At 37.2% G+C, this 23,287-nt stretch overlaps 1 protein-coding gene across 10 annotated transcripts in view; it reads right to left on the reverse strand.

Annotated features, from left to right (window-relative positions):
• The window catches only part of ZSWIM6 (zinc finger SWIM-type containing 6), a 131,189-nt gene that overhangs the window by 50,130 nt on the left and 57,772 nt on the right, over positions 1 to 23,287 (reverse strand). For 8 of the 10 annotated variants that reach the window (XR_015280130.1, XR_015280128.1, XR_015280132.1 and 5 more), the window contains exons 2-4: positions 20,460 to 20,816; positions 10,553 to 10,701; positions 9,889 to 10,039 (exon numbers count right to left, since the gene is read on the reverse strand). Coding sequence is in view for 4 of the 10 variants with exons in the window: in XM_086867106.1 (XP_086723232.1) it covers positions 9,889 to 10,039; positions 10,553 to 10,701; positions 20,460 to 20,816 (657 nt within the window). In the remaining 6 variants the exon portion in view is untranslated. The remainder of the gene's footprint in view (positions 1 to 9,888; positions 10,040 to 10,552; positions 10,702 to 20,459; positions 20,817 to 23,287) is intronic. The other 2 variants (XM_086867110.1, XM_086867109.1) reach the window with 1 other exon arrangement.

Consider the following 23,287-nt stretch of genomic DNA (forward strand, 5'->3'; position numbering starts at 1 on the left):
TGACATTTTGCATGAGCCTGGGTTATGGCCTTTCAAGTATCTTTTTAAAATTCCTGCATCTTTGCTGACACTTTGCCATTCAACCAAAGGGTTTCAAAAGTTTTCAAAGAACAGGAATTTGCTTGAAAGGTGCAGTTTACAGTGTGTCTGTCAATTATGAGCTCCCCAACATTAAGAATCAGTCACATGATCATTAGAAACCCTTCTATGCATCTATAGTACTCTATATCCTAACCACTGCAGCAAGACAGGGGCTATTAGTATACAAAGCTAAAGGAAAGTATAAAGAACCTGCAAATGAATCTCACTGATTAACTTTCCTCATAGTTAGAAAATTATTTAATCATCTGTTTACAGTCAACCAGCTGAAGGCAAAAGCACTGCTTAATACTAACATATATAATACAAAAACAGTCCTTAATCTTAATATAATTCTTCACAATTTTAACTAGTTGCCAATATTTACAGCTAGGTGGTGAACACAAAGTATGTTTCTGACAAAAATATGCATCAGATATTTTACCAATTACTTTATCTAGCAATATACTCCCAGTAGTCACAGTCTACCTTCAGAGACCTCACAAATCTTCAGAAGAAAAGCTGATGTGACTATAACTATAAACGTACTAAGCTACTTCCATATAAATTTATCCTTGAGATGAATTAATTCCTCCCACAGTTAGTTCTTTTTAGGAAGACCAAAACTGGAGATCTCTGTCCAACAAAACAAGCTATTAATAAAATAGGGAGATGATAATACCTTTCCTTTATAGAGGGTTGAAAATACCTCTCCTTTACAAAAAAAAAACAAAACCAAAAACAAAACAACAACAACAAAAAACAACCCACCACAACAACACCACCGCAAAAAACCAGAGCAAGTGCAAACATTATTTTGCACACTGGAAATTACAATTGCCACAACTATTCTCACAGAACATAAATAATACACTGTAACTGACCAAAGGAGTATATTCTGATTGTTTAGCTCAAATTCTTTCCTACACTTTTGTTTCTCAAGTTATTTTTTTCTTCCACTCCAAACATGATTGCTGAGTTTTCACAAAAACAGAATACTTCAATTATAACTTATAATACAAAAATCTAGCATAGCACCAGGCTACACAGTCAGTTTACTGACTACCTGCCACAATTCAAAATTCAAAGGTTTTTTTCTAGTTTCTTAGTTAAATTTCTCCAGTTCCAATTACAATTTTCAGCTACCTTTTGTGTGCTTAGAACTGTCTTCCCTACAAAAATTGTAGTCTATGTAATGGATAAATTATAAAGGACTTCCTTTGTCTTGATTTCACACATACAAGTAGATTAATATTCTTGCACTTCTCACCGACAATTTTCAAGATTTTTTCCAGTATTCATTTAAGACAAAAAAAGGCCATGAGGCAAGATGGCTGAACCATAGCTAAAGCTCATAAATTAATGAAAACTCAGTAATTCCTCCCCATGAATCTATCACTTCTCTAGCTCTCGTATTTAGTAGATGTGGCACTGGAAAATTGAATGGCAGTCTAATGCTACTGAAGTATGAAAAATAAAGAGTGAGAGGACAGAAAAAACCCACAAAGTATCAGCTTAGCTTATAGTAAAACTCTGTCCTTCATCTTTGCAGACATGATTCCAGAGTTAGGGCTGCAATGAATTGTGCACCAGTTTCAATACAAAATATTTTTAGGACATTTATAAGTAAATCAATTCAACATCACAGGAATAAAAACGACAACTGCTTTAATGTGGATACTTTAAAAATATGAAGTAAATAAAAAAATCTGAAGTACTTTCCATCCAACTGAACAGAAAGGAAATGCAACTTTCTGTATGGCATTAAAAATAACCCCTCAAGCTATGCTTACACACTAAAGGTAACTACCATGACCACTATTTCTGAAATCTGATAAATGCCATAGGATTAGCTCCACTGGTTAGAGCATGGTGCTAATAACACAAGGTTGTGGGTTTGATCCTCATAGTAGCCATTCACTTATGAGCTGGATTCAGTGATCCTTCTGGGTCCCTTCCAACTCAGAATATTCTATGAAATTACCTAAAAATTATATTTTTACCATCATCTCTAGCCTTACACGCACCCTCCTCATTTCAAATACTACTACGGCAATGTCAGTGATGGAGGAAGAAGGAAATGATCCCCAGAGAAGGTGGACAAAATCCATCTTTGCAGAACAGTAGCCTGGTTTCATTCACTGATGAAATCAAGGTGACAGCATCAACCAAGACACTGTAGGGCCATGACAGCAGTTTAAGTTGTCATCCATAACTCAGGTCTTAGAATAACAAAACCGCCTTGCGATGCTAATTCTGACCTACTGTTAATTTAGCACCTCCAACAACAGAAATCATTCAAAGACACTGACATAAATTAACAGCTTGTTCTGTGAAAAAGCAAGTGTAACCTTAAGTGCATGACCTGAGGGTACATGTGTTTCATAGGACATGACAGCTGAGACAAATACTAATGTAACCACTACTTAGTGAAGACAGCCTACTGGATATGATACAGTTTAAGACTCAAATATGTGTAAGATACCACTCTACCTTAGAAGTCCCACAATGAAAGACCAAAGGAAATGGTGCATCCAACCTCCTTTCAAACACAGGACTGCCTATCACTTTCATTTCAAGGCCAGAAATGCCCTATGTGCAACTGACTAATATATATCTAGAAACTTGAAGTTAACTTTATTTTCTACAAATGCAGGGCATGGGTACTTTCTTTACTTGTAAGTCAATACATGATGCAATTATAAGTGGGGATATTCAGCAATATAAAGACAATGTACATATAAACTTGGCAACCAGATTTCAAACTTAAAGAGTCTTACTGTACTGTTTTGTAAGTCATAAAATATGGGGGAAAGTGAATGTCTCTACTATATGGTTGACCCTAAAAAGGGATTGCATGAAGCATGAAGGTCCAGAAAAATGGTACTAGAGCACCAAAACAGTAATAAATGCTAGACTTTATCCATTCTTTTTCATGGCAGCCCTGGAGTATTTATCCAATCTGCCACGAGGAAGGAATTTCTTTCAAGGCATACTGGCAACAACCATAGCTGCTTTTGTCCTTTTTCCCCCTCCACTTAAGCACTAGCACAGATAATCTGCTCAGAACAGCTGGCACATCCCATTCATACAAGTTTGTCTCTAACTGCAAAGGGAAGGAATGCCTGAGACAGAAATATAGATAGAAGACAGTTAAGTTAATGATAGACATTCAGTTAAGGTTAAAAGAAACTAACTTGCTGTTTTCTAGAGATGACTATAAATTTTTATCAGGAAAAATTCAGAGTGGTTTCCAAATTTAAAAAACAATCAAACAAATAGACATTACTTAACACTTGATCATTAGTTTGCTCATGGCAGAATGGTAATTAAATCTCTCCTAATTAATCTATAATAACTCCTTTCATAACCTCAACATTAGAATCAAGCTTTACATGAGGACCAAAGTGTTACTAGTAAAAGTCCAGGCATGATCTATCAGGAAATATACTGTACTATTTGTGTAAAATACCTTGTAAAATGGTATTTTATCTCAACTTTTAACACAAAACTGTATCATTGTAATCCAGAAAATGGTCAAAATACCAATTAAGTGAGAAATCAATACAGACTATCAGCTTGACCTAACATTAAAAAGTGGTACCCAACAGAGCAAAATACTAGTGGAAAACGTACCAAGATATTTAAAACTACTGCAACAAAGTCATGTTATCCACTCAATAAATTCCTTTATAGCAACAGTCCATTTAATATGCTAGAATATTTTTAGAATATTACAGAAAGGATTATAAGAATGTCACTGGGAAGAGCTTTATCACATGAATGAGGCTCATTTCAATACCATAAGAGGTTCCTATACTTGAAAACTTTAGATTCCAATAGGGTTGAGGTAGAGAGGAGATGATGCATTAAAATGTGGAAGGCACCCAGCTGAATGCAGAGAGTGCCATTTAAGTTCTCCTCAACACCATAAAAGACAGCCAAGAGAGACCCAGATCAGCATGAACCAAAACCCAAACACATTCACCAATTCTATTCATTGCCCTGCCTTGCCAAGGACCTCTCTGGACACAACCTCTTCCTCAAGACAATGCCATCTTCTACTTCACAAGAAATTAATCCTTGACTTAAAAAAAAAAAAAACCAAAAACCAACTTCCCATTTAGGAGTTCTTAAATATCAAAATGGAGGAGTTTGTTTTGTAACATGCAAACTATACAAAGTTTCTTCACCATGAAGACAAGCAATAGGATATGACAATACTGAAAATGGTAGTTCACAAGAAAAAAATCTGATTCTGTAATCTACATGTTGACAAGGTGTTGGGCTCCATCAGTCCACCAAGCAGTAGATAAGTGTCTAAGATTCTTCTACTTGACTGCTTTCATCAGATTAAGCATCTGGGATTTAATTTAAGAGTTTCAGCTTTATTAAGCTGTCACAAGAGCAGCCCCACTTTGATAACAGTAGCTGCTCCAATTATGGCCTGGCTTAGGGTTGACAAGTATAATGATTCATTCATGGCACATCATAAGCAATAAAAAGTTGTTTTGCATCACAGCCTTAAAAATGTGGGCACTTTTTTCATTTAATTTGTCACTTAGCCTTTGCTAAGAGGACTGTTAAATTGCAGTAAGAGGCAAATGGGGCTTTTAGTTTAAATGAAATCCCCATATTTAAATGATCTGTAATGGCACAGTGTTCAAGTGGGAAGACTATTGTTTCACAGTGGGCCCTGGTGGTGACATGTGACATTTGTATTCAGGTCCGGTATTATCCATGTGGCTAAACGGCTTCCAATTTCATTTCACAGCCAGAAGCCTGCAGAAAACACCAATTAACTTGCAGATCCCATTTGCCGACAAAACAGTCTCTTCTCAGTGTCTGGCATCTGGCAGTGCTCAACATTTAATTCCAAAACAGAGCCTCACAGCCATCATGATCCCTGGGCTGGGGTACAAAGTCAGTTTTTCTCATTTTTTCTGGGAAATCCTTTCATTTTTTATGAGAACAAGCAACTTTTATTTTTCATGTGTGAGTGTTCATGACTTACCTACTAAGATTACACAGTCCACTTCCTTTCTTTCTTCTAGACTACAAAAAAAGCTAACAGACCTTTCCTTCAAATCAGAGATCTTGGCTCAATAGGCATCAGCAGGTATTTACTGTACATTTCCATACCCCATTTTACCAAGGCAATTTAATTAAAAGGCAAACCAAGGGGCTTCAGCTAATTAATCGTTATGAAATCCCAAACACCTCAACCATGGTCGCCGTGAGTCAAACACCTGAAGATCAACATGTGAAACTTATGTACTGGGATACCATTTAAAGAGCAACATGAAGAATTCCAACTCTGCTTTAAACTCTGCAGAGTGGAATTCACGTATTACTGGGGTGAGCTGGAAGTGATCACCAGTGCATCACTGAAATGGCATCTAAATTCTCCTAGTTTGAGAAGTATCTGAGCAAGCCTTAGAGCTCTGACCTGTAAGCTTTCCAATAGTGTGCCCCTGATATTCCATAAGTAGCACAGAGCTTATTCTACTCTCTGGGAATTTGCTAGGCAGTTATTATAGTCTTACTCCCTATCTAGAGGTTTTAAAAAACTGCCTAATTATGTGGAAGGCCCTTTTTGTAAACATGAGGCTTTTGAATCATGAATTGCTTAAAAAACTAGGACTTTGTACCAAAATTTACCATATTCATACTTAGACCTAAAGTGTTTTATTTGGGGGTCTTGAGTGGAGGTTTTGGTGGTTTTATTTTTAGGGGGTTTTTAATTTTTAGGTTGAGTGTGTGGAGTTTTGCTGTTGTTTTTAAATCAGCACCCTCAAACCCAATCTGACTTCTACTGAAATCAGCAATTTACCACAAACTTGAACAGAACAGTGACCACAGCTCAGCGTATCCTTCCAGTACCCTTGCCAATACCCAATGCCAGGCAGGAAGCATCACTTAAATTCTAATGAAAGACTCAAATGACTCAGTCAAGGAGGAAAGCTGAAGTTACTTAAGTATGCTTAAAAGTCTATGCCAAGATGGAACTGACAAAGTGGCCATATGCCTAGCAGTTGGCAGACAGCATACCAAGGCAAGCAAGAGCAGAGTCTGCTCTTTATTAAGCAGAGTTTATATTTACTTTTTTTTCATGCCCTAAAATCCTCCCTAACAAAACAAATTGTTACCGACTTGTGACATAAATGGAAGTATAGCTAAATGATTTTTTTAAAAGACATACATATATACCTCTCCCAGATTACTTTGAACAGGTAATAAAAAACATTAAAAATGCAGAGGCCTGTCTCTCACTCCCTCCACTGATATTCTGGTTCTCTGACATCCTAAAAGATAACAAGCCAACATTACTTTATAACATAACAATAGCATGCTTTCTTTAAACTCAGTGTCTGATTTACTTCCACTAGAACAGATCATATGTTGCTGGGGCCACCCTGCTTTTCCCACTGCAGTCTGCTATTGTAACTCTGGTCTCCCTTAAACTCTACTTTAACTTTTTTCACATTCACTTTTTTTTTTTTTCTTTTTTTTTTTTTTTTTGAGATTCAAGTTTCACATGGAAAAAGCAATGCTTAATGTGAAAACAGGGAAACTCAAGCAAAGTAAGATCCTAGCAAAAGTACTGCAAAAGCTTGTAGCCTTTACATCAGGTAGAAGTTAATCTGAAGAGACTCACACAAGTAACAGCATTTTGGAGGAAACTTGCTATGCACCAGTAGAAGGAAATAAGAAATTCTATCAGTAAGGAGAAGAAATAGTTTAAGAAACATAAATACTATCTGAAGATGGAAGAAGCAAGTTAAGTTCTACCCTTTGCCCACTGCCCACCTAGTGCGACTGAAATGTATTTGCAACAGAAACCATGGTAGAAGATCAACACATTTTGATACTCTTAAGAGTTGTCACAGCAGTTCAGGACTGAAACAATGTGGTCTCAGGTAGTGGTAAGACTGCTTTTTGAGTGACATCTAGAATTCTGATTAAATAGAGGTCAACTAAATTCACTTAATCCAAAAGCATTTGTTATCTGATACTGCAGGCAGATAGATTCCACCTCCTCTACCTTCAGACAGGTGCTGTCAATAAAATGATGTTAATACAAGACTGATAAAACAAGAGGAGCCAGTACAAAAACTTTTAAAAAAATTTTTTGTTTATTGACAGCATGTGGCAAGACTGCTACAGGCAACAGCTGGAGAACACATTTCTACCTCTTCCACCACCTACCAACTCAACCCACATAAGCAACAAAGCATGAGATCCTCCAGTTCTCAGTATGGTGGGATACAATTTTGTTCCACGTATGTCCAGCTAGGCATGTGCCTTGCTTGGCAAAAACTGTTATTTTTCGCAAAAACATGACAAGGGATCATAAAAATGGTTGTTAAACTTGCAGCTGTTTCTAGACTCCAACAGAGCTTTGCCTAATGTAGTATTAAGGATTTTGATCATGGAAGTCTGTAATCTCAACGATATAATTTGCAGTTTATTAGCCTAGTGCTTCGATTAGTTTAGAATGAACATAGTTTTTGCTATACAGGTTACATCCAATCTTATCCCACCAGTTAGTATGTGATTCAATCATGGTCATTTTTGACCTGTAAGAGTGCAAAAGTTAAGTTTTGCATTTGACACTTCTTTTCTAAATGAAGCACATTCCTCTTACATGGATTTGATTTCATTTAGCTTGATTTTGGATCTTTAAATTACACTAAGAGCATTATGATATCTGCTCTCTTATTTGCATTACTTACATAATATTGTATAGGACATTGTCTGTAAATTTTTGCTTGTTATTAAATGTTTGTATGTTTTCTGCCATGTAAGTTAAGCACAGCCATATTGACCAGAGCACATCAAAACAGACTTCTCTAAGTCTAGGCTTGAAATGTCTTTCCAGATGAGAACACAGGTTTCTACTCCAAGTTCCATGAATCACAAGACAATTTCATTAAGGCCATGTATGTCTTCAGCTTGCTTTAGGAAAGCCTCCAAAACACCTGTAGTAATGTTTGGAATGCTAAAACAGACATGTTAATCCCTTCACTCACACACTCAGTGAATTACCTTTCAGAGGAATGAATTAGATTTACCACTATATTTTAAATAATTCAGGTTGTCTTTAATCTTCAACACACTTGCAAGTCTACTAGTTAGTAGTTTGTTACAGTACTTTATATCCAGGAAAGCAATGCTTGTGGTTACTTTACCTCTTTCATCTCACCTCACCATTTTAAATACTGTTGACATTCACATTCAAGTTATTTTAATTTTCCCTTCAGATAACACCCTGTATCAATACAGGTTGAGGCTGGGAGGGATTTAAAGCAGCCCTGCGGTGAAGTACTTGGTGGTACTAGTGGGTTAGAGGCTGGACCTGACCCAGCCATGGGTACCCACAAGTCAGAGAGCCAAATGTGTCCTGGACTGCATCCAGAGCAGCGTGGAAACACAGGAAGGACAAGGACCCATTGGAGGAGATCCAGAGAATGGCCACAGAGATGACCCAGAGGGATGGAGCACTGGCCAAGAAAAGGCTGAGATAGTTCAGTTTACTCAGCTTGAAGAAGAGAAGGCTCTGGGGAGACCTTAGAGTATCCTCCAGTAACTAAAGGGGACCTACAAGAAGGCTGAAGAGGGACTTTCTACAAGGCATGTAGTGATCAGACAAAAGGAAATGGCTTTACACTGAAAGCTGAAAGATTTAGATTAGGTATTAGTGAAAAAAGTTCTTTACTGTGAGGATGGTGAGGCACCGGAACTGTCTGCCCAGAGCAGCTGTGGATACCCCATCCGCTGAAGCGTTTCAAAGCCAGATTGTTTGAAGCTCTGAGCATACTGGTCTAGTGAAAATTGTACCTGCCCATGGCAGGGGAGTTTTAACTAGATGATCTCTAATGTCCTTTCCAGCCCAAACCATTTTATGATTCTGTGATGAAATTCTTCAGAGATTCTGAAAACTTCTGAAGTAGTAGTTCAAAAAACTGTATAAGTGAGTTCCTGAACACTTTACAGGCAAGTGTCTTCAGAACTCATCAGTTCAAATATTCCTTTCATATTTCAGCATGTGTTATTCTCTTAATTGTACAACAAAGTCATGTATCAGGTAACCTTTCCTGTAAAGCAATGTTAATAGTTAGTCCTCTGTATTTCATCTCCTTTCTTGCTCAGTAATTGACTTCTGTAATTGTGAATCAGTTTCTTCCTCAACCTTTCCAACTGAGCACTAGAGGCTTATATATTTCACCTCAAATGCACTCAAATGTAGCTACATTTCCACTTTTTGCTTTATTCCTTCCAGATCCTCTAGTCCTTAAAAAGTCTTGAAATTGTGTCACTAAAGGACACAAAATGACTCACATGAATGTCTCCCAGTGTTAGAACAGGAAAAAGGTCACTTTATTCTCTGACTCCAGCATTTATAGATTCTTGACAATGACCAGGAATTGGATAATTAAGTTACCGCCTTCCCAAGCACACTGGTCATGTGAAACGTACACCAAAAGACGTTTCTTAGAAGGAATGTGATAAACAACTTATGTTTATAGAACTTTCATGGGAAAGTAACAAACTACGAAAACATTATCAGAAGACTTTAAGTTTCAGGGCAACAGAATTGTACTTCTTTTACACCATGTTCCTCTCCTTCAACTGCAACTGTCTCATGCTGTAGATCAGAAATTCGATTTCACCCAAGCTTAACTGAATAAACTGCAGAAAACTCTAATCTGCTTAGCCTAGAACCACAATAGAAGTTTTTCTTGACTCCAGATATGTAATTGGTTTTTTATTATACATATGAACACCTAAATGAGTCTGTGAATTTACCCAGTTCATCCCAGAGCTGCCTATACTTGTCAGTCATTGTAGTTCCTTGTTGTCTCCAAAGCGACAGACGAGGGTCAGCCATGAACTGTTCTGTTATCAACGTCAACATGCGAGCTCCATTTGAATCTCTCATTTTTAGCATCTCTCGCACCTAGGAAACGAGTCTTTTAATACAATCTTGAAAAAAAGCAAAGAAATCGCAGTACAGACAATATGCTGCAGTGTTAAATATTCCCCTTCTGTCAAGTTAAAAATGTAATTTATATGTGTGATGGGAAATTCTTAAGTAGAAAAAACAGTCTGCCTTCCCAACTTTTAGCAAAATTTTGGGTTCAGTATCCAATTGCAATTCTTCAGAGAATTTTTCCACAAGCAATCCACAGGTGTATTATATGAACTGCTGTAAGATTTTCCAACATTTTGGGGGTGGGAAGGAAGAAGAGAAGAGCAAAGCTGTAGATGATTGAAGTGTTACTTCATATCCTTACACTGATCAAGACACATCAGATTGTAGTCTACTGCTGTACAGCTCATTATCAAGTTGCCATTGTATTCCCAAGACTTTGTGTTATTTTAGAATCTAGAACTATGAGTAAGATGCAAGCAAGTACAGACTGGCTTGGAGAACAGGGGAGAGAAAAAGGGTTCAGAGTACTCAACACACCTTTGCAAAAAGCAAATTGAGCTGCTTCCCTGATCCATGGTATCCACCCTGGGAAAGGAAGAGTTTAACCTGTTCTTGGACTTGTTCCTCATCCAAATGCCAGCAATTTTCATCATCTATGCTAGCACCTGCTGTTGGGTCAGGAGCACCTGCAAACAGCAAGAAAAGAAATCATTATGTTCTATATGAAGAAGAGAGGTTCTTGAGTCCAGGGAAAGAAGACTCCTGCAGAGTTTTTTGGATTTGTCTCTTCTTGTGTTTTGGATGTCTTGATTTTAATCTAAACAGTCTTTAAAATAGACTTAAATTTCTCCTCAGTAGTCTTAAGCACTTAGAAATTCTACCTATGAAAAGGCATTTAAATACATAATATTGTCTTCTCTAACAAAACATTAGAATCAAGGTAAGGGTTTTTCTTCCCATCTCAGCAGCTACACTAGAATGATTTTACAAGGAAAATTAAGACTTTGAATTATATTTCTACCACTGTGATGTTAAAACCACTCTCCCCAAAACACCTGTGTAATTCCTGTACCTTCAGCAATCTTGCTCAGGTTTAAGTGACTGCTAGTGAGCGCTGCTATTGATGAACATGAGGAGAATCATCACCTTGGTGCCTCCTCTGAGCTGTGATGGCTCTGCAAAGCTAAACAAAGAGTAAAAAAAATCCCCAAACAAATACATAATCTTAAAGCACTAAATGCATTTCCATCATAATTAAGAGCTACAGATACTTAAAGACCATGCTGCTTTCAAAGGAAGTATTTTTACATAGGCAATGTCATCTGCACAGAGTCAATTTAAAGCAACTCTACTTGAATTAGCCCAGTGTCAACTGAAATGACTAGATTCATATCTGGCTGTGCTTTGCCCACAGATTGCCATAATGCAGCTTTTGCAGATCATATCAGTGACCTTCCCTCTCTTAAAGAATGACAAAATTAACTAAACCAAGTTCTTGCACCTAGTAAACTGTGTTTTTATGAAGAACTCTGCACCTCCACTGGACATCTTTTAAAACGTCTTCAAACTGAACAGGCTGAAAAGTACTTATCTTTAGTGTTGGACTCATGTCTGGTATGGTGATGCCCCATCTTGACCTAAGTTATTTTAAGTACGGCTGAGATCCAAATTGACTTAACATTTTTATTTTATACTTATCACAACTGCATAATCTCTATCTCTATTATGTTTTGCAAAGATTTTATAGAAATTGAATCACATTACACAATATCTCTCTTTGAGATCTGTGTCCATGTTAACTCTGCAGAAAAAAGGAAAATACTGCCAGTGATGCCTTAAGTTTTAGCCTTCATATTTTCCAGATTCTATACTGCATTAGTATATAACTCTGAACTTCATATAAAGTGTGTTAGCAAGCTCTCCTCACTGTTTAGTTAGACAAAACAATCCTTTTCCAGCCCAAGAACAAAGAACACCATTGCAGCTTCAGGCCCAAAAAGTATAAACAGCAGTGAATTGAAGAGAGCAAACAAGTAGGATGGGACTTCATAACCTGAAGCTGTAATTGGACAATTAACCCCAATATGTAAATGGACAAAAACTTATTAAAGTGAGAAAATTCTTGTCATCTATCTTTGATGTAGCTATGCCCGGGTTCTTGTACTGCCCAAGATGGATCCTTTGAAGGCCTTTTTAATAAATACCTACTTTATTCCTTCAACATTGTCTAGTCTCTATTCTGGGTAGCCTCTCAAGGCATTACTAGGGAAAGAAAATAAAATAGCTAAAACTCTATGGTGTGTAGGAAAACAGCCCCATTGATTCTATCGATTCAAGCCTTTGTTTTGCAAGTGCAGCTCTGCCATGAAGGTGAAGCTTTTAAGTGGTCACAGGAAATGCTGAACTTTCATTCAATGAAAATACAAACAGAAGATTTAGAGGGTCAGAGGAATGTCTTATCTACAAATTGCTGAGACAGTAAACAAAAAGATGTTCCAGCTAAGCAACTTCCTAAACTGCCTCCAATTTCAAGCCTGAAGCTGGGAACACTGCGCTACTGTATATAAATATACACATATGTATGTTTAATTAATAATAAATTGTGTCTTTGCAGGTGTGAATATACTCTGCTGCATTCCACAGGAACCAACAGTGTATCAGAAGACAGGGATCAATCTCAAGATAGCATAAAAATCAAGGAATGAAAAACTTGCTCCTCTGCAAATGCTTCAATCTTTAATGTACTACTTTTAAAGGGCTTTCAGTTCTGTCAGCTACATGAAACACATACTGATAAATCTTTGGTTGCAAAGAGCAAGATAAAAAGGAAAATTGAGCCACACAAAAATAAGCAGTACAGCTGTTGCACAGACCCAGGTTTGCAGTATCACCTTGCAAACAGTTTAAATATTTAATTGCTCTAAAACACAAAGAGGGTGAAGAGGAATTATATAAAAGCAACAGTGTACAAAATACACTTATATTTGTTCTTTACTTCAACAGAGATTTATCTTTAAATAATCATAGTACAGTTATTTTCAAACTGAATTGAAAATAGCCCAGTATTCCTCAGCTAAGCTTCCTTATTTAGGGGTGAAAAAAAATCCTTCTGCAACTGCTTGCACTTCATCAAAAGCTCACCTGTCATTTTGTGTTACAAGGTTAGAAAAGCAATACAGCTATCACCGATTCTTCAACAGCAGGTTTTCTTTACAAAAGCAAGCGTGCCTGTTATCCAGGGCCACCAGCATTACCTGCACCAAGGCTACTCCTGCCAGTACGATCTCAAATATATTTTAACCAGGAGCACAGTATCACTATACTCACACCACTGTTACTTGCAAGCCATTAGGTCAGATGACTGCAAAAGCTGAAGATGCCAAGCCAAGGGTCTGAGCTCTACAGTGCTCCTCAGCACACTATAGATCTACAGCAACTCAGAATTATTTTTTTTCTTACAAGATCTTATACAGATCTTCATATTCATTACATTCAGTATGGTAATTCTTCATATTCATGTTGAACATTCAGTATGGTCAAAATTTTTAATTTTAAAGAAATTTCAGTGTAAATATAACCAGCACCAGCTACAGCTGCAATTCATTCATCTTTCAACCCTGCTGGCAGTCTTCAGCAATAGCAAGTGGCATGGGGACACTGTCTGATCAGGCACAAGTCCTGCCACCTTCCCATCAAGGCAGCAGCCAGGCATTCTACTGATGCTGCTGGAGAAGCCTCAGCTTCTGCTGCCCATCATTCTTGTCTAGGAATGTCAAGACATGATCATCTTCCATGTCTCTCTATTAGGCACTTTCCAAGTTCACTAGGTTTACCTACAGTCAGGTGACTGATCTAGCCTGTTTCCTCTTCCACTCAAAGAGATCATGGATGAGATTTCTACACTGGCACTTCTCTTCAGAAAACACAGGACTGGGAGAATAGGTAAGGAACTATCTGAATGAGCAGGAGAAGGAAGGACTTAGGGACTATGAGAAGCCCTAGTAGTTGCTCTCAGGACGGCTCAGGCTCAACATTGAATAGGCAGAGCTGAAGGTTCAACCCATTGGCAGCAGCTTTGCTCAGGGCATGGCACAGCCCTGAATGTGTACCAGCAACACATTGGCAGGAGGATAGCTTGGCTGCAGAGAGGAAAGAGGAACATAGGCAGCCCTCAATTTAAACTCTGCAGGGCAGTTTGGTCCCAAAGTTAAATCCTGTTTCCTGCTTGTAACCTGGGGTTAAGTGTTACTCACATGCTTTAGAGAGATGCCATGAGGATAAGTGAGTTCACATGTTAACTATGAAAGTGAAAAGTACTGTATAATTATATTCATATTAAAACCTGCAATTAAACTGTGTCAGTTTATAGACACTAAACTAACATAACAACCTCCTTCTCACCAGCCTCTGGCTTGTTAAACTTCTGCCATGACTAGTCTTTGAAATATACTTCGCATCATGTACATACAGTTAAATACAATAAATAAAGTATTTTTAACCAGTATATACACACAGACATATATACTTACTCATGGTCTTCTACTGTAATTACTAAATTGCAATCTGAGCAGTCAAAGCAGGAATATTATACACAACTGTTTGTGACACTGAACACCTAATAGTACTTGAAAACAGGGTAGCAACCTTTTCTATTTAGGGTCATAGCAGGTTGCATGTTAACTATAATCAACTTTTGTTTGAAGAAGCAGAAGCATGTAAAAAATAAACACTTTGTTAATTTACATAGCAATTTAAAAGCAACTGCTCTCAAAATGAGCAACTAACATTCAAGAATTGGTGCTGTACATGGAAAATTTAACCTCACAAAATAGAACCAAGCAGGGAGCAATGACTACAAATGGACTAAGAAGTTCTTATATTGCCCAACTACTCAGGTGCAGATTAACAGGTCGATTTGGATAAAACAAGGCAAACTGCTTCCCTGATCCCTATTTCTGAAGTATCACAAGAGCTGACTTCAAATAAAATCACGCCAAATTATTCACTTGTAGCCATCCACATTGATATTTTCTTGAACTTTCTAATAAAAATGTCATTAATTTAAGTATACAAATGAACTATAGACCAGTTATATTTTATAAAATGTCATTTCATTGCAGCATTAAGGAGAAGATATGGAAAAATAATTACAAATTAAAAGCATAACTTACTGAGTACTATGTGAAGATGAAGATAGAATGAAAAGAAACCCAGCTAGAAACCAATGCTGCTGCATGCTGATTCACAACAGAATAGTGATTGATTTTATAAACTTAGTATGCTCAAATTATTCTAAACAATAATTACATAAAGCAAAACATCATTAAAATAATGATTCAAAAGCATTATTATGCCTTTGATTCCACATATGATTCCAAATTTAGACATAAGTCACGCAACTTCAGGACTTTCGGATGTGCTATTTAACACCTGTTCAGCAGCTCACAGCACCAAAGGAAAACAGCAAATGCTATGAAGCTGCAAGTGATGACAATACAAAATCTGAAGACAGGACAGGCTATGCTAATTTGCTAAGGAAAGTTAATAAAATCTCAACAAGTTTTTTATCAAAAAATTCTGTGTTCCCTCTGTACATACTGCCAAACATGCTGTATTATCTACTAACAAAATCTAATCTCTCCTGCTAAAATCCACATCATCATATAAGCAGTACATTTCAAAACTTGTTTGTGCATGGAAGATAGAAGAACTTTATCAGTACACATAAGCATACTTAAATTATTTATCTTCTATGTCTTTTCGCATTTTAACAAAATCTCACTATTTTCTTAAGCACCAAGTTTTATATTGATGTTTAGTGTATTTGAAAAAAATCTTTCCTAAAAGTATTAGTTTCAAAAATTACTTTTTCATGTTACTTGGCAGCTACCAGTCTTTTTTCTTTTTTTTTTTCCCCACATTCTACTACTTTTATTTGTGTTTCTTAAATTTCTCTAGTTTTGGCTACTCTTACTTTTACTTCCTTCCCAGAACTGGGTCACCAAACAATTCTCATACTAAGCACTGAAGCACTTCAGTTTCATTCTTTTTTAAAGGAAATTCATCTGCCATTTCCTACATTCTTCTTTTTCAATTTGACTCTCAATAAATTTTGCACTTCAGGCAGGGCCATGTGAAAGATTCCATAACTTAAGAAACAATTTATCTTCTTTGACATTACACATTCTTTTTACTAGCAGTAAAAATTGCATTGAGGTGTACAGCCCTACCTTACCCTGCAATTTTCCACTAAAACCCCCATCATTCCAGTTAACTACATTAAGTACATCTAAACACATATTAACCAGTACCTCCAGACTGTCCCTTTGAACTTCATAATTACAGGAACAATATTAGATATTCTGAAATTTTCTTTTGAAAGTTTTTTTTTTGGAGATGTTTTCCTCTTGAATGCCTCCTCCAGCACTGCTAATATACATTACAAATTAATGTTTGCTGAAGATGTACCTACACTTGCCTGGAAAAACGCAGAAAAAACAAGAGAGAGAGAAACAAGGTGCCTGTCCATCTCAGATGATGAATGAACTTCAGCTGCTTCCTCCCAGATCCCTCCTCTTAAATTTGAGTTCATCTGTATGTGGGTCTGTACGGGCAAATTACTTTTACTGTGAGTTGGAGAATCAGAGAATGGCACAAAGTCTAGAGAAATCCATATAGTTCATCCCAGAGCAGAGATTCCAACTGCAGCAGTAAACACTCAGGAAAAGAAATAGTACAGCTTAAAAGGTAAAAGTTAAGCAGATTTGCCAGGCTGTCCTTAATTCTTTCCAAAACCAGCAGAGCCTTTTTCACTATGCACATAATAAAAACCCAAGAGACTAACATGATAACAGACCTTCCCTCTCTCCCTCCACCCAGCCCGCAGTTACTTTGCTATTTCTACACAATTTCTCATGAACACAGTTTGGCCTTCCAACCAATTTACTGAAGTTTCATACCTATGAAAAGGCAGATCTAAGATGACAAATCCAGCTGCTAATCTGTTGTCATCCTGACTGCTTTCCTCCTAGACTACACTTCCTCTGTTACAATGGTACAGAAATTACCAGGGAGGAAAAAAGTGATAGCTAAGCAGGACCCAAAGCTATACCCAGCTTCCTGTGAGAGCGCACCCAAATTAAAATCCAATAGGAAGCTAGCAGCTCTGTACAAACAGCAGGGAGGATATCAGTATTAATACATGAAGTTGTCTTCAGTATTCATTACACACCACAAAACTCCACTTTTGAGACCATCAGGAACATGAACAGCTGTAGCAGAGTCATATGAGAAAACCAGAACACACTACCTTCTTAAAAATAAGAGATGCTTTTGTGCTCTAAAAATATGCAGAGCACTCTTGCAATCACCACCAAGTGAAAATAGCATGACAAATACAGAAAAATATTCCCAATAAATCACTTGTCTCTTCTGAAGAAGTCAGCAACTAGCCAACATATTCCTGTGATTTTAACAGCATCCTCTTTATTTCTTCCTGCAGTGAGGCTCAGTCATGAAGCAAGAAAGGATATTGCATCATCAAGAAACTCAGAGGAGTTGGTTATTAAAAACCTGTGTCTATATAAGTCACTTCATTAATTCCCCCAATTACCTCCTGAAAGGGGCCAAAGACAGTCATTGAATGCTGCATAACACAGAGTTTTGATGAACCATTATCCAATTAGCTTTCTGTTTAAAGGAGAGTACTGATGTTGTTCCATCTAATCATTTCTCTCATGAGCCAGCTCATAAGGAAGGCAACAAGACAGCTGTGGGCAAAGCTCTTCCACATCCAGACCATTCAAACATACAAATAAATACTATTCAGGAGTTGACTCTTGTTGCGTATCATTGAAAATATATGAAAATTAGAACTAATACGGTGAACACAGAGAGAAAAAAAAAATAAAAAAAAAATGGAAGCCTTATATAGAGCAACACTGAAATTAAACTACCTCTAGGCAACACTGAAAAGAACTTCCTCATCCAGCTCCAGATTCAGAATTTCTCTCCATGAAAGCTGTTTCACCTGTTTCTGTGCTAGGTCTCCTCTATTCTCAATAAGCAAGTTTTTCCAAGTTTTTCTTCTCACTTACCTATACCTTCAAGTAGAATTTAATATAATTTCTTTTCAGCCACCAGCCCAGTGGGGTAAAACTGTTCAAAGCAAGACAGGTCTACAAGACAGTCTTGCACTACAAACTCAGTATCTGCAGCACTGGAGATATGAGAGAGTAAATGGTAATCTTACATTCATCACCCTATGATATCAGAATGAGAAACATTTCTTTTGCTTATTTCTCGTAGGGTTTTTTTATTGTTAACTTTATTATTTTTAATCTAAGGAATTTGATTCAAGATCAAAAGAACAGAATTATGGTATGAATCCCAGAAGAACACTTCTCTTAAGAAGAACTCACTTTTTCCTTAAAAGAATTATGCAATTTTTTAGTATTGTGAACATGATAGGAAATTCAGACCATGGTTTTATGTGAGTCTGAGAGGAAAAGCAGGAAACTATATAAAGTCTTTTATAACCAGTCTCCATTGGTAATAGCAGCTCATTTTCTTATGCTGCCCAGATTTTCTACTTTGGCTTTTGGTATTTTAGTAGAAAACAGTGACAGTCAATAAAGACATGCTGCAATCTCACTTACTAGGAAGACAGAAACATGTGTAAGAAACATTTCAGTTCTGTGGATAATTTTAAACTAACCCACTCAAATTCACTGTGAAATGTCATAACTGATTATCAACTTAGAGCAGGAAATAAACTTTTTACTATTTTCCGTGATACAAATATCAATTCTCTGGAACTACTTAATATAATAATGAGCAATGAGATATTCTGACAGTAAGAAAACAGCTGACAAAAACTAACATGCCTATGATTAGTCTAATTTACAGCCTTCACATTTATCAAGTCTGTAACAGCTTTCCAGTTCTCTTACATTAGCGATAGTATAGCAAATATAGACATTTATAACAACTGTCCTTTGTGTCCCACCCCTGCTTTCCTCTTTTCTAATGGCCCTAGATTGAATCTCTCTCTCATCCTAATTCTTCTTTACCCATTAGCTCACTAATGTTCAGGTTGTTAACATCTCCCATATGATACATGCTTTCATCTTATAACATCTGAGCATGTTCCTCTATTGCTTAATGTCCTACTTCTCTTTTAGTTTCGCTTCCTTTCCATTGTCACCATTACACTCAACAACTACAGTGACTGCCTTGCCTCTGGCCGCATACCCATAGCCCCCAATGCAAAAAAAGACCAGTGCTCCCAAAATTCACTTTCTTGCAGCATCACCCGTCTGGGCCTGTTAGGGTCACAGAAGCACAAGGAGGAGCACAAGCTGCAGATGAACCCCGTTATCAAAAAGATCTGGGTTTTTCTGCCTACACTGAAACTAACATACGCATGGTTTTCTTTATCTCAATATTAAGCATCTTGATCCTTTTTGTACTGCAAGTTCTTTGACTAATGGTCATGACTTCAACATTTAATACAAGACCTGTTCCTGTCAATGAAAACAAAAACAAACCAAAAAAAAGCTCTTTTTAGATATTAGGTAACTTATTCTTCCCCCCCAGGTTGCCCTTATACTTACAGCTCTGGCCACCTGACAGGACATTTCTACCAGGTGACCTTACATGAACTAAGGACTCTAATAAGCTAGCTGGGTCACCTCAAACCCACAACTATGTGCTCTCAGTTCAGCAGGATCCATAAAAAAGCCATGTCAGAAGCTTCAAGTCAAATCCAGCATCCTTTAACAAACACAAGTTGTTCACAGCAAAAAACAGCCATTAAAGTCATGTGCAGCTGAGAGCAGGAAAGATCAGGACCTTTTCTATGCTGTAACTGCTGCTGAGCCAACAGGAAAAAAACATGTTTTTATGTTTCTTCTGACATCATATATAAACCAAATCCCAAAGCTTAATAGTACTATATTTAAGTAATGAAAAACCTGAATTTTTTCAAGCAGTTACCTACTTGCTTTTACACCTTGCCATTAAAACAAAATTCCGCAATCAAAATGTCAAAAAACTAGTACAAAGAACAAAATAACAAGACACCACTGGTAAGTTGACAAAAGAGTTCCTCTAAGCAATATGGCTATACAAAGATCACCACTACTCAGTTTTTACCAGGTTTGTGGAAAACACAACCAGGAAGCAGAGCAGGTCACTTATTAATTGAACTGCTGAAGACATCAAGCTCACTGCTTAGGAGTTCTTTCCTCTATTCCAAAGAAAACCATTTTCTAAATGTCTTAACATGAAGGTTCAACAGAAGAATTCTCTTTAGTAAACATCATTGAATCACAGAATGATTCAGCATGGAAGACAATTAGGCAGGTCACACTCCTGACATACAAAAAAAAGCTCAAAACCTATGAGGAAATGAAGTAAAAGGAAGGACAAGTATCAAACTCACCATGGACTTGATTGATTTCTGAATTCTGAGAAAGAATTTCATCTGCTAATTTTTGAGCAGTTGGCAAAACTTCTGTGTGGTGTACTGTGATCAAATACTGCACAAATTTTTGTAGTTGGTCTCTGTTCATTTGAAAGAGTGTCTCTGAAATGGGAAGATGCAGTTTGACCTGATCTGGCTTGCGGATCCGGTATAAAGAGAGTGCCACAACGTGGGCACAGTAAAATATGTCCTTGTTTCCACAGCTACAGGTCACTGAGGTAATCTTGCAACGATCAAAGCTGATAGCTACATTGCAAACAGTTTCTGGCTCCGATTGCATTGCAGGCTCTGTTACTGTGCCACTCAAGTGGAAACCTGTGCAGGGGAAAAAGAGAAGTTAATGATATATGTAAAATATTGTATCTCATTATCAATAAAGTTTTGGTAATGAAAAATTATACATCTCAAAGAAATTACTTTAATTACAAATACGATTAATCCTTTCTTCCATACATACCTCTTTCATCTCCAGCAAAGTCCAAAGAGGAATAAAAAGTTAGTTTACAAGCCCTCTGCTATTCCACCACAACATTCATTATAGTTTGACAGCAAGAGAACTATATATTTGGACAGCTGCAGAAGCAGAGCAGCATCCCATCAAGACCAACATGAAACTACTCAGTAAACTGGCAGCAATTTTTGAAACCCCCCACCAGGGAGCCTGCAGCACTTAACAGCAAATTTAAGCATTCTCTCAGTAAGTGAGAAGGAAGTAGTGCACTCTAGTGGCATGAACTCAAGTCCTAGTCTCAAATGACTCAACTGACAAGTCTCATATCCTCTTTGCTTCCACCTCCCCCACCAGTGAGTTCATCCTGAAGTTCACTGTCACCTAAGTGATTCAGCAGAACAGCCATGTTTGTGCAGCATTTTGGACATGGAAACTGCAGCAGTTACCAATATACAGTATGTCAGACTTTTAACACCGGATGAGACACATGCACTGTTCCAGGCACATATGCAGTGTGCATTATGGTCTGTTTTTCAATCAGCATAATAAAGCACGAGTCAAAAGAACTAGGTCTGCATGAACTGCCTTCTTACCTTCTGTAAGAAGACATGGTATATACCCTAAGCAAGATGTTTCCTTCAGCAAATATACCATGAATCAGGACAGCATGAGATCTATAAAATGCCGAAAATTCAACCTAAACCCACCTGTCTGTCCAACAGGTGGCCCAGGTTTGGCTCTCAATGCTTTATCACTGAACAGCAGAATAAGAAGGTTTCTTCTTGATTTTACTTAAGCATGATATTGATTTCAGCTCAAGCATTAAATCAGAGGTAAAGATACAAGACAATGAAACTGAATTTCATATGCCGTTCCAGCATTAGATTTGGAGACAAAATCTGAGACAGATACAAGTAAGGTGCTATACAACAGATACAATGGAAACAATTTAAACCCACACTCCCCCCAGTGCTAGAAATTGATCTAATATTCTTGAAATACTGAAGAAGTGTACTGCAGGAATCATTTTCACATGAAGATTAGACATGGAGGGAGAGGGCAAAGCAATACATACATGACTCTAATCAAAAATGCTGTTTGACAAATAATTTTTAAAAAGCTCTTCATCTTACAGGAAACAAAAAGGAACATCCCTTATTTTTTCCATTTGCTTATGGTGCATGTTTCAGAGCAGGTAATGCAGTCAGCATAACTGTAGTACTCTCATACTCTACCCTGAAAAAAAGTCATGTACACACCAACATTGACTCTGCAGTGGGATATTTCCCAGGCAGTTAGGAGTCAAGGCTGAAGAGGCAGTCAGTGTAAAGTGCTCAGAGAGGAAAGACAGTGGATGAACAAGACCAGGCTCAAGAACTACTCTTGCTCCCTACTCACCCCCTGTTGAAAGAGAGGGAGTGGAAGTGCCCTACACATCATGAGCTCCTTCCTCTGTCTTTCCTTTTGGTTTTTAGTAGTCACAGCATGTTTCTTTAAGTGCCTTCTCTCAAAAAGAAAGGCTTTGTTAAAGTTTAACCAGTTCTATTTATTTCTGGTTCATTCCCAGTAAGTGGAAGTTGGATTGGTGGTCCCAAAGAAACTGCAAGCGAGATTATTTTAATTCCACTTATCTGTGAAGCATGCATTGAAAAAAAACCAAACCTGTCTGTAATCCATGAACTGAGGAAAAATCTAACACTTGAACATAGAAAGAGCCTGAACCTACTCCATCCTACTCTTTGTAAATGAGGTAAAAACCTGAACTCATACTAATTACAGCAGAAAAACACCCAATGAAAGCTTTTCTATTAAACTGATGCAAAGTAATAATAAAAAAGACAAACCAGCTATTCTAACAACATTACCACTTTTCAATTTGTTAGTACATTGTTCAAGCATTCAAAAAAGTTGAAACCCTCCTGGAAACATGAAGGTCTCCAGAAACACTCATAAGAGCAGGCCTGCCCTTAAATCCCGGCACTGCTCAGATACAAACACAGCCTTTCCACTGAGGGCTTTTTAGTAAGATTTCATGTTACAAGCACCAAAATTTAGACACATTTAGAAACACAGATATTGGGCTAAACAATGACAGCACTAATACAGACACCTTGCTTAACCTACCCTTCTTAACTTACTAGGAGTTTAAACAAAAACACCTGCTGCTCTTGCAAGCTAAAGATGTAGAAGCTTTGTATTAACTATCACACCAGGATACGCATTCTAATTATGAAACACTGTTTTCCTCCTCTTCATCTCTTTGTGTTTTAAAGAAAGAAATTGCTGTTAGTAAATATGACCTTTAAAATGTTTTAACCATATCAGAAAAAACAAT

This window comes from Cyanistes caeruleus, chromosome Z, assembly GCF_971803275.1.
Source record: "Cyanistes caeruleus chromosome Z, bCyaCae1.hap1.1, whole genome shotgun sequence".
NCBI classification, from domain to species: Eukaryota; Metazoa; Chordata; class Aves; order Passeriformes; family Paridae; genus Cyanistes; species Cyanistes caeruleus.